Source organism: Pezoporus wallicus, unplaced genomic scaffold, assembly GCF_028554395.1.
Source record: "Pezoporus wallicus isolate ANWC-B61680 ecotype Strahan unplaced genomic scaffold, APGP_CSIRO_Pwel_v1 contig_3812, whole genome shotgun sequence".
Lineage (NCBI taxonomy): Eukaryota > Metazoa > Chordata > Aves > Psittaciformes > Psittacidae > Pezoporus > Pezoporus wallicus.
In genome coordinates, this window is record NW_026639618.1 from 3,921,187 (window position 1) to 3,933,196 (window position 12,010).

Below are 12,010 nucleotides of genomic sequence, written 5' to 3' on the forward strand. Positions count from 1 at the left end.
AATAGGTAAGAAGCAGCACATTCAAGAGAATCAAACTAAGACAACTACAGATGTATAGTGTTATATGACCCACTATCTGAAATCATAGAAGAGTTAGGGTTGGAAAGGACCTTAGGATCACCTAGTTCCAATCCTGCTGCCATGGGCAGGGACACCTCACACTATACCATGTCACCCAAGGCTCCGTCTAACCTGGCCTTGAACACTGCCAGGGATGGAGCATTTGCAGCCTTTGGGCAACCAGTTCCAGTGCCTCACCACCATCATAGTAAAGAACTTCCTCCTTATATTTAACCTAAACTTCCCCTGTTTAAGTTTGAAATGCAGACAGAGGTACCAGCAAACTGTCAACAAGAGTGACCCCCTTTATCTTCTTACCTCTCCATTTTTGCACATCTGCTCTTCCCCAAACCACATTGATGACACCTTAGCTTCCCCAACTTTGGTTCCTGATCTAAACATCCCACAATCAGTCTCACACAGTCTCAGCATGCTCTTCCCCTGCATAGAATCATAGAATAGTTAGGGTTGGAAAGGACATTAAGATCATCAAGTTCCAATCCCCCTGCCATGGGCAGGGACACCTCACACTAAACCATGTCACACAAGGCTCTGTCCAACCTGGCCTTGAACACTGTTAGGGATGGAGCATTCACAACCTCCCTGGACAACCCATTCCAGTGCCTCACCACTCTTACAATAAAGAATTTCCTCCTTATATCCAATCTAAACTTCCCCTGTTTAAGTTTGAACCTGTTACCCCTTGTGCTATCACTACAGCTTCTCATGAAGAGTCCCTCTCCAGCATCCTGCATCCTTTAATGAGCCCTGTTCAATAGGGTAGGGACTCCCCAGTCTGGGCAGGGATCCCCAAGTCTGAGGAGTGCCAGAACCAGCCCCAGAGTCTCACAGCACTGGGTCACAGTTGTCTAGTGGGGCTGATGGTCTCCTGGGACAGCCCTGGGGAGGTCGGGGCATGGGCTCGTGTCTTTGCTCCTTTATTTGTGTGGAGGTGAGCTTTTTATCACATACCCAAACTCGGGTCAGATCAGATCAGCATTTCAAGCTGCACAAAAAATCCCAGCATCACTACATCACCAGTCATTACTTCTAGATCATCATTCTCCAAGTGATACATGATAACCATCCTGGAAAAGAAGCAAGAGACAGAGGTGGTTGTGAAATGCTATTCAAAATCAGCACCAATATACTCTTTGCTGTAATACTGCACTTGGCTGAACAGGAGTAGGGATTCAAACATTATAAATCATTTGAGAGTGGAGTACAGAGCAAAACAGATAGCAAAAAAAGGTCTAGCCATGTTCATGCATACCAAACACCTAGCTGAAACAAAATAGCCTGAAACCAATCCAATAATATTTTCCACCCACTTTCTTTAATCCCCTCCCCCCAGGTTCTGATCAATGTCTAGCATTAAATAATGCAAACAGAAGTCTGAAATATTTTACTAGGCTACCTTGAACACTCAGAGACAAATTAATAATGCAGTCATAAATCAAATTAAATGTCTCAGCTGCGATATTTGTGTTCATCAGATACACTTAAGTTCCAATTGTGCCTGTCTTTTCTTCAAGATTAAAAATTGCAAATATTTGCCACCAAAATTTCCTAACCTGTCTGTGCCTTTACAGCTTCAGCATATGGCATCTAAAGGCCATCAGTATACTTTAGTTGCATATCCAGAAATACATCTTTAAACCAGGTTATCAATTCTGTCTGCAATGTCAACAGTCTCTATACACTTTTTTATTAAACAATACATGGCAGGCAGATAGAATGCCAGTCTTCTTCCGAGGTATGAATTACTTATAATTGTTCATTACATAATTTTCAACCTGAAATTAGAGTCAAGGTTACCAATATTTTACAGGCTTAGTTTTTTTCCATGCACATAATTCCTGTTCAAGCCAAGGAGAATCCTTCATGCAGAATAACCGCAAAACAGTGGCCTTCTAGATTTGTTCTCCTGCAGGCGCCAGAGGATTTATACATATAACTCCTATAAGTATCATCAAGAACAATTATTAATTTTATATCTACAGTGCTTACCTTCACTAACATTCCAAGAACCACAAAAAGGCATTAAAACCATTAAACATTAAATGATGGAACACAAAGCACAGACAAAATTCCAGTCATTAAAACAAAATCTGAGATGTTGCAGAAACCTTTTTTCTATGAAGTATTCTCTCACTCCCTGGCTAACAAATAGTAGTTTACTGACAAATTCTACAATCACCAGTGAGAGTGCATTTCAGATTTGCTCAATGAAGAGTGACAGTACGTACGCTGTATCTGACTATCACTGAATGGCAAATAACTGACATATTTAATATACCTTTACTATGTCTCAATCTAATGCAAACAAGAAAGTGGAATTTGGAAGGATCTCCTCCCACCAGCTCACCCACTTTCATACCTACACAATCCACTTAAAAAAACAAGATCTTTTTTCTTCCTATTTCAGCACCTCACGACCCTTTCCTGATTTCTTTTCCTTTACATACTGCAGTAGTACTATTATGACAGAAGGATAATACTTGATACATTTCTGGACAATTCTCTTTTATTACTTCAGTAACAAAGCATAGCACTTTGTCAGCACACTTCTTTCGCACCTCAAATCCTGTGTTCAGTTCTGGGCCTCTCACTACAAAAAAGACACTAATGTGCTGGAGCAGGTCCAGAGAAGGGCAGTGCAGCTGGTGAAGGGTCTGGAGCACAGGTCAGAAGAGGAATGGCTGAGGAACCTGGGGGGTTTAGTCTGGAGAAGGGAAGGCTCAGGGGGGAATCTTGTCACTCTCTACAACTGCCTGAAAGGAAGCTGTAGTGAGGTGGGGATCAGTCTCTTCTCCCAAGTAACAAGTGACAGGACAAGGTGTAACAGCCTCAAGTTGCACCAGGGGAGGTTTAGATTGGATATTAGGAAAAATTTCTTCACTGAGAGGGTGATCAGGCATTGGAGCAGGCTTCCTAGGGGAAGAGGAAAATTCCAGGCGAATGGAAATATTGTCCTCAGAAGTGTTCAAAACACGCGTAGATGAGGCCCTCAGCGACATGGTTTAGCGGTGGTCTTGGCAGTCCTGGGGTAAAGGTTGGACTTGATGATCTTAAAGGTTTTTCCAACCTAGCTGATTCTATAATTTACCTTTTCTTCTCTTTTGTTCTACTGGCACTATGTACAGCCATTCCCAAATATGGAATTTCCCTTTTTTATATCCATAGGATCCAGGACTCCCAGTGATAATCTGTCTTAGAGATATATATATATATATATACTAAGTACATGTGAAATAATTGTATTTGGTGGAAGGATCACATTAAATGTATTTTCTAGAATTTGCCATTTGAGAGTTCCTTTGGCAAGCTTTCACTGCGCAGTGTTGTACTGTATCACATTCATGAGCTTGTCGGGAGCTACTTACGTATCTCAGCAAAGCAGTGCATTCAGCAGAATAAATAATGACATCTTTGGTCATGGATCAAAGGTCCTAAACTGCCAGATCTCAGGGGTAATACAGCTACTGTTCAAATAGCTATTTGAACATGCACCACTCAATTGTTAAGGACAGGGGAATCAAGATCTAAATTCTGCCCAAGCTGACTGCATAGCACATCTTAGTGAGCTTGGCCTCATTGCACATTACTATGTAAAAAGTTGTTCTGCCTGTGTAAAGAAACCAGACACTTCTTATTTTCACACATTCTATAGGGCTTTCAAATCATCAAACACAAACTCTATTGTCCAGAGTTGGGAGCACATTACAGTGGTGACAGCTTTTGCTGAGAATGTCATTGTTTAAAACCCAGACAAACACAACTACACACCAAGAGCATCTTGACTGAGCTTGACTGATACATTAAGAACAAATTTAGTCACCAAGATCTGCAAAATCTGGTAGCTGTAGACCAAAGATAATTCCTTGACTTCCACTTGAAAATTAAGTGTTACACAGTACAATATCTAAATCAGGAAATTATGCATAAAACAGAATTGCATTCTCTCTCGTCTCCAAACAGATTTCAGATGTGGCCTCTAGCAGAATGCAAGGAATATTTAATAGAGAAATAACAAAATCATAGCTAATAGTGATAATGAAACATATGATCTCTGCCCCCCTGTGAACAGTGCAACTGAAAGAATTTTTTTTTTGTGTGTGTGTGTTTGAGAGTGTAAATGAGTACTTTTGAAAATTGCTGCTATCTGGTTTTCCTGAACAAAGATATTTGGTGCTAGAGGTAGCTTAGAATCTGATTTATGAAAACTTAAGTTAAAATGTAGTCAAGAGGGTATGGGTATTATGGCACCTTTCCCCTCCAGCTACTTCCATCACTGTATTTGCTTCACTGCATCTTCGCTTGGGTTGTATTATACTTGATCTTCATACTTCTGCTGTATTCTGTACTGTGAATATGTGGCAATAACATCATCACATGGCTGCACCCCAGCACCTGTGGAATGACTGCTACCTCACTCTTTCCCATCCAAACCTCATTATCTGTTTCACTCCAGTAAAACTATTCTAGTCTGAGTAAACAGAGGTAAAGAATGAAGTGCCACGTACCTGGGGATGGCACAATGGTGTCCTCCTTTTTACAATCTCCCCTGAAAGACTTCAACACAATTTGAAAAGTGTGGGAAAATTGAAGTTTTGGAGTATATCTGTAACATGCTCTTACTTTCTATCTTCAAAGTAAGAGAACAATGTTAGGGCCCACCGAAAGACGAGCAGGCAGTTCAGGTTTAACAATCATAGTTAGGTTTAACAGTCACACTTGCGTTTATAACCAGATGGACTACATTATGGGAATTCAGAAAATTCTACATTCTGCATAAGGTCAGGATGTTCAAAGTAATTGTGTGATACAACTGAAAGAGATCTGTATCCTAAGTCAAATACGCATTTTAAAATATTACTCTTATATGCTTTAAACATGCCTACATATGCTGTCTCTGCTTGCAAGCACTATGTATCGTATTATTCACAGTGTTATTTGTCACTGAAGACCCCATGCATTTTTTAAAGCAAAGCAATCAGTCTACCTACAATTAGAGTGAAGTTACCCTGGGTGAAATGTAGGAGTTATTTAATAAAATACAGCTATCTTACACAAAAGCATATGACAGTGAATGAAGAAAAACAAATGCAGTTGAAAATGTAGGAGGAATTTGCAATGTAATTATCAAAACTTAAATTTGATCTGCCTTGGCAAAGTGAACAGGGAACTGTGAGGGTGGGAAATGTGAATACCAATAGTAATACATTATTCCATAGAACTATTTTGGTGTATTTATTTCTTGGAGGTTCTGAGACAAGAGTGCCTGTTTACAGATACTATAATTAAGACATCACAGCATAGTTTATGAAACATCTAACAATATTACCATGAAGGAACACCATTACTTTCAGGTCTCTGATACACATTTTCCACTAACAGTGCTGATATTCATGTGCCTAACAGGTCAGGCATTTAAGTGCCTACTCATTTCTGATTTCAGCACATTTTAAAATTCTTGGGAGTATTTAATCATAGTGATTGACTTAATGGTCCTTGCCAAGTCACTTTCATCCTTGACTAGTACCCAAATGATCAATAATCTTGACCATGCCAAAAGAGGGTAAAAAGAGAAAGGAGAAAGAAGAAAGGGGAAAAAAAATGAGGGTAAGAAAGAGAAAGAATGAGGCAGAAGGGGTGGGGGCAGACAAAGGGAGGAAGGAAAACAGAGCAAGAGCACAAGAATGAAAAAGAAGGGAAAAGGGGAAAAAGGAAAGAAACGAAGGAATGAGAGAAGAAAGGCAAGAAGATGGGAGGGAGGGGGGAAGGGAAGAAGGGAGCAGTAAGACGGAGGACATTATATGAATATGAAACACAGGATAATCCACAGCTTGAACACAGAATCATTCAAAAGGTTATGGGATGCTAGTATTTAACAAAAAAACAAGGACAATAAAAATGCAACACTACAGCATTTGAGGAGTTGATCTGTTTGAGGTTGGGGGTGTTCTATAAAGAAATTCAAATCAATCTTATCAGGTGCGCCTAAAATTTGCCTTAGTTGCTGAAGTGCTATTTTAAAAATGCATCTAAAGTACTTGGAAACCTAAAGGTCTTTGAAAAATAGCAAGATTTTTCCACAAACATTTCTTGGGCATCACATTTTTAACTATAAACATTTCTTCATTCACATTTAACATCTAACTGATGAGTCAAAATTTTATTTTCATAAGTAATACAGGTAACTCACAGAGTAAATCTTACTGGATGTTAAACAGACATGACTTCTAACAGCATTAGAATAAGACTCCTAAGTAAGTTGGGCATTGAAGTACTGATCAATGCAATGCATGAATTAGAAATAACAAAAAGTCTAGGTCTTCGATATCTACTTCTTATCCATTATCACTGATACGTACTTACCCCAAGGAGATTCTGCGCTCCAGGGCTGAGACGTGTTCTTGGGGGAATAAGGGCAGAACTTTATTCCAAGCACATAAAAGCAGTGAATACTAGAAGTGAGGCCATTTGTGCTATTCTGAAAGCACAAGTCCCCCTTCAGTTTTCAATCACTCTTGAAAAATGGATTCAGTTACACTCATGCATGCATAAATGTAAACACATGCATATAGTAAAGAGAGATATATCAGAATTGTTTTAATGGAGACAGCAGGCAGGTTCTGAACAGGATATTGTTAGCTGTTTTCACCCATTCCACATAACCTAAGACAGGAACCACTTAAATTTTGACAAAAAGGTTGATCCTAATGTGGCAAGGCCCTTAACACCAGCATAAGGCTGCTATCACTTGTGAACTCACATTTCTGAGCCACTGCAGAGGAAGCCATTAGGCCCACCAAGTTTCAATTACAGCAGTCACACTCCAAGACTTACGTGTCTGCAAGAGAGGGCTGTAGACAAGTCACGAGGCCATGAAATATATACCTTTGCTTCTCCCCAGTAAACAAACCTGTATGGATCCAATGGGGCTGGTTACTGTCAGACCTTGCAGCTAAAGATATTCTATTCGCATGCCAGCTACACACAGTCTTACAGCTCCAGAGATGAGTTCAGTCAGCCATATGTGGGGCCACACTCAGCTAAATGCTGGCAGCCTCACTAAAACAGAGCATGGGTAAAAGTGGAAGACACACACTGCTCACCCCTACACCCACAAGGGAAAAGACTCTTTGCTATGCAAACTTCCTCCTCTGCATTGTGCTCTTGGCGTAAACACAAATCTTTACCTTTCTAGATTCCTTAGGTACTACTTTCAATGATACTGTGATTATTCATATATACATACGTTCATACAAATTCACATGTTCACCTACACATATATAGAAAACCTCTCCTCACACCCACAGCCACTGAAAACAGTTCCTAACCAGGACATACCTTTCCCCAAATGCACTCCACGCACACACAAAAAACACCCGCACTGTTCAACATGGGGAAAAGCAAACCTGTGTACAGTCACACAGACCCATGCTTTGCAATTGCCTGCCAGAAATTCCAGGCTCACACACTCGAGTTCATACACAATTCACTTCAGATTATACCCATGCACTCACACACATGCAGACTTGTGTACCATATGCACATGCGTGTGAAAACATACACATGCAAAACTGTGTCAACGAACACATACACATGCTGATGCAACACGAAAGCATGACAAAAGCATGTGCAGAGGCACACACTAATTGCAAAAACACACACACACAGATGCACATACAAAATACATGCAGAAATGCGTGAGCAGATCCATGCACTCACACTTGGATGCAGGACACACACGCACTCTCATGCGCAGCGCAACAAGCAGAAGCACACACATGAAAACATGCACACAGAGTAGCACACATGCACGTGCTCACATGCACCACAGGTGCACATTCACCCACATTCAGGACAGCACAAGCAGCACATAAACACAGAGACATGCACTAAGACAACACGTGCAAGCACAAACACGCACAGGCGCCAACACACATGTATCCAAACTCACACTCACGCAAACACGGCACCACACGGGCACTAACAAGGCCAGGCCCTCACAGACGCACTCGCACCGCAGGGCCAGTTACACGTGTGCACTTACATGCACACACGCACACCCCTCCCCGCACCCCGTGGAATAAACACCTCCGCACCAGAGGCGTGGCTTGCCAGCACCCTCCGCACGCTGCCCGCGCCGCAGTGAACCACGCGCACCTTGCGCGGCAGCTGCGCGGGCCGAGAACGGAGCCCGGCAGTGCTAGCCCCTCGCGGCCGGTCGCTACCGTTCTCTGGGCGCCCCTCCTCCTTCCCCCCTCCCGCGGAGCTCCCCCCGCAATGCCCTCCTCCAAGCCCCGCGGAGCGGCGAGGCGGCACAGCCGCGAGGTGGCGCCAGCGCTCTTCGTGGCGGAGCCCCGGCCGCGCCACCGCCTCCCGCCCGGCCCGACACTGCCCCGCCCGCCAGGAGCCGCCGCCACTCTCCCATATCCGTCCAGTGTCCGCTGTGCGGGGCCGCAGCTCCCTGCGGCGATGAGCCCCTCTGCTGCGAGCACTGCTGTGGCCGCCTCCTCCCCGGGACCGGGCCTGTAATTAATGTCTCTGCGCAGAGCAATTAGCCTGCAAACCCCTCGGAGACGTGCTTGCTGCCGTGCGGGGAGTGAGCCCGAGAGCGCGTCTGTGTGTGTGTGTGTGTGCGGCTGGTGACGCCAGCAGCCCCACGCACCGCACGTGAATCGTTAATAATAAGGCAGTGATTTCCGCGCGTGGCAAGGGGAGGTAGACGCGTCCCGACGCATCTCCTGCCCAGAGCTGCGCTGGCGGCTGCGGAGCCCTCGCCACCGCGCTCTCATCCTGAGCCGTGTTCCCAGCCAGAATTGATCCTCTTGGGGGAGCAGGGGGGGCGGGGGCAAGATCTCGAATGCAAATACTGTTTGGAGTTTATTGGAGAGAGTGCCTGAGCTTTAAGATGCTCTTCCGTGGCTCCCGGAGGATGCTGTAACGAGCCCAGATTGTGGTGGGTTTCGGCTGCGCAGGGAGTTGGGGTAGCGGGGGGGGTGGTGGGGGAAGGAGAAGACACGATCGAGAGTAGCTGAGACTTTGTGCCCCCGTTGGAGAGATGGTTGAGTCCTCGTCAAGGTTGCTGTGGTATCCCAGAAACACCATTCACTCCGAGCTGTGACCGCGCACCATCAACAGCAACAACTCCGCTGCGCCTGGCCGAGGAATAGGAATTAGGAGCTCTCGAGAATAATATGAAAGGGATCTGCAGAGGGGAAATCCGTACAAAGGAATCGAAATTAGGAGACTTTTGGGAAAGGGAATGTACTAAATGCGGCCGGCTGGACTTCATCCTGGTGAAGAAAATGGAGATTAAAAGTGGATTTACATTTTGGAACCTCGTCTTTTTATTGATGGTTTCGTGTGTGAAAGGTAGGGTAGCATCTGAGGGGTATATTTTTAGGGGTCCGTTTGCTTTCGGTCAGGGCGTTGCAACCTCTCTCCTTGTTATACCAAGGTGTGTTTCAAAATATATTTATCTCTTAATTTACATTTTTATCCTGAGTACTTTGCAATGGAAAGATATAAATGATGGCTAAAGCGGGGAGAAAAGAAGGAGTTGATTCAGAGCTCTCTTCGGAGATAGGAAATATATTTGCTTGCCAGGCTTGGCTTTCAATGCAGTGACTGAACTGGGGCTCAATAAATATTCTTGCAGTATGCTCAAACGGAGACGTGAGTTGATTCATATAGCCTCTAACTAGTGTATATTTCAGCAAATCCCACCGAATGACTTTTTTAAGGGGATAATGATAGTAGTGTCTATGTGTGTTGCGGGGGGGGGGGGGGGGGGGGGGGAGGAGGTTTACCTACATTTCTGGGTTTCGATCGAGCGACGGGCTCTTTGCGGGAATGCCTGTATCGATGCACTTATTAGTTTAACCCGTTGTGCGGGGAAAGTTACAGAGGACCAAAGCGTGTGCGCAGCGGTCTCGCAGCCTGAATTGCGCTTCTGGCTCAGCTGCTGGCTTGCATGCGGGGCTCACCGCCTGCCGGCAAGGTGCGTTAGTAATTCAGCCTTGAAGGCATGGTCTGCCGCTGGGTGCAAAGACAGAGACCTTTTCTCTTCCCTCCTCTGGTACCTTTCCCTCATGTATGTTGTAGGAGGTGCGTATTGGGGTGGGTTTTGTCTGTCCCTTCTTTTTTTTTTTTTTTTTCTGGGCAAGGGCTATTTTGCTTTTTTCCTGTTTCTGTGTTCATGAAAGGAGAGCAAAAGGAAACCTCTAGTTAGCGGCAGAAATATCTCCACTAAGTCTGTGCTTGCAGACAGTTAAGGGAAATGCTACCACAGAGAGAAGAAGAAATATGTGGGTTGAATAATGTGCACCTGCAAAATTACACAGGCGACGTTAAAGGGTGAAGTGCTGATCCCATCACGCGTGCCTTCAGTAAATGGATCTATTCTGCAACTCCCCACAGTCGGCTGCCTACCCGAAATAATCTCCCCTTGTTTGTGGCCAGTGATTAATATCTGATTAATCACCCTTTTATCCCCCTCCTCATCCTTATCCCTCCTCCCCGCCTCATTCGTACCCTCCCAGAATATTTAGTAGACATTATCGATCCTCTCCGAGTTTTTAGACTTGGTTATCACCTACAGAGGTTGCCTGCACAGTGGGAAGGAGGTGTTCTGAGGGGGGCGGCATTCAAAAGCGTGCCTTACCAAGCTGGCTTTGCCTTGGATGAAACAGTTTATTGTAGAGCTTTGCAGCTGCTTGTCCCCCATTTGCATCTTGTGAAAAAGATAATTCGTGTTTCATGGAGAGGGTGTCGAGGGCTTTTACCTCATCTCACGTTATCCTAACACGGGGGATCCAAGGGGAGGGGGCTTGCCTGCGACATTAATGCACATTTGGATTACAGGCAGCTTCTTTCTGTTTTCAACTATTGACGGTAGCTGCTCCATGGGCATTGCCCCATTCTGGGGGAGGCCTGCGATCAAAGACCAACTCCGCGCTTTTCCCTGGGTTAGCCCGCTGCCATTAACTCGCTCCCTGCGCCGGGTGCGACTATTGGAAGCCATGGGCTGGCTGCGCGGCGCTCCGCGAGAGCGGAGTGGGGGCGCCGAGGCTGCTGCCGCTGCAGCTGCTTGGTGAGCACGAGTCGCGGGGCGGCAGCATCCTACAAAATTCAGGGCTCGGGCGGTTCTCCTCGCGCCGCGATGGCCGCGGAGCTGTGCAAGTTTCCACAGCACCTGTTGAGAAGCCGCTTCGCTTGCCGTTGGGCATGGGGGAAGGAAAAAACACTGGATGCTCCCTTTCTCTTCCTGCCCACGTACAGTCCCAGAGAGATGCTGTGAAGCGGCTTCCTCTCTATGGTCAGGGCCTGAGCCTCCCAGGTGCTGACCCTGGCAGTTTCCATACACTTTCTTTGGACTGGGGTGTTCGTCTCAGCATCTGCAGATCCAGTAGGTCAGATTTACATTCTGGATGTAGGCTTCTTTAGGCAGCCAAGCTCCATACAACTGGCTTAGACTCGCTGCAGCACTGCATCTATTCTGGGCATTCACATTCTCTCCCCACTTCCATGAATGAATACATTTTACGTTGATTTACATTCCCATTGTGTTAGGACATGCTTCTGCTCCCAGAAATCATGTCAAAGGCAAACAATGAATGAATACCTGCTCATTTAAAACATTCCAGATGTTGGGAGCAAGTTGATTCCTCAGATTCTGCATCTTCTGTACCATTGCCCAGCAAGGCCTTGTCACCAAACCCCACCTCCAGCCCATACCCTTCATTTCCACAAAGCTCCAGCCCGTACCCTTCCTAATTTAATTACCTCTACTGAATAGTCTAGCACCACATCATAACACCAAAACTGTTGCTGAGGTTTCTGTCATCCAGACTACTTCCACAGCCTTGCTTGGTATCTGCCTCTCAGACCCTTCTTTTGTCATTGTCCCATCACCATTTCTCCAATCTCAATCCCC

At 45.0% G+C, this 12,010-nt stretch overlaps 1 protein-coding gene across 1 annotated transcript in view; it reads left to right on the forward strand.

Moving 5' to 3' along the window:
• The first annotated feature begins 8,933 nt into the window (after nucleotides 1–8,933).
• Nucleotides 8,934–12,010, forward strand: part of CSMD3 (CUB and Sushi multiple domains 3) — a 599,019-nt gene continuing 595,942 nt past the window's right edge. The window contains exon 1 of the mRNA XM_057415252.1: nucleotides 8,934–9,447. Coding sequence (XP_057271235.1) covers nucleotides 9,270–9,447 — 178 coding nt within the window. The 5' untranslated portion in view covers nucleotides 8,934–9,269. The remainder of the gene's footprint in view (nucleotides 9,448–12,010) is intronic.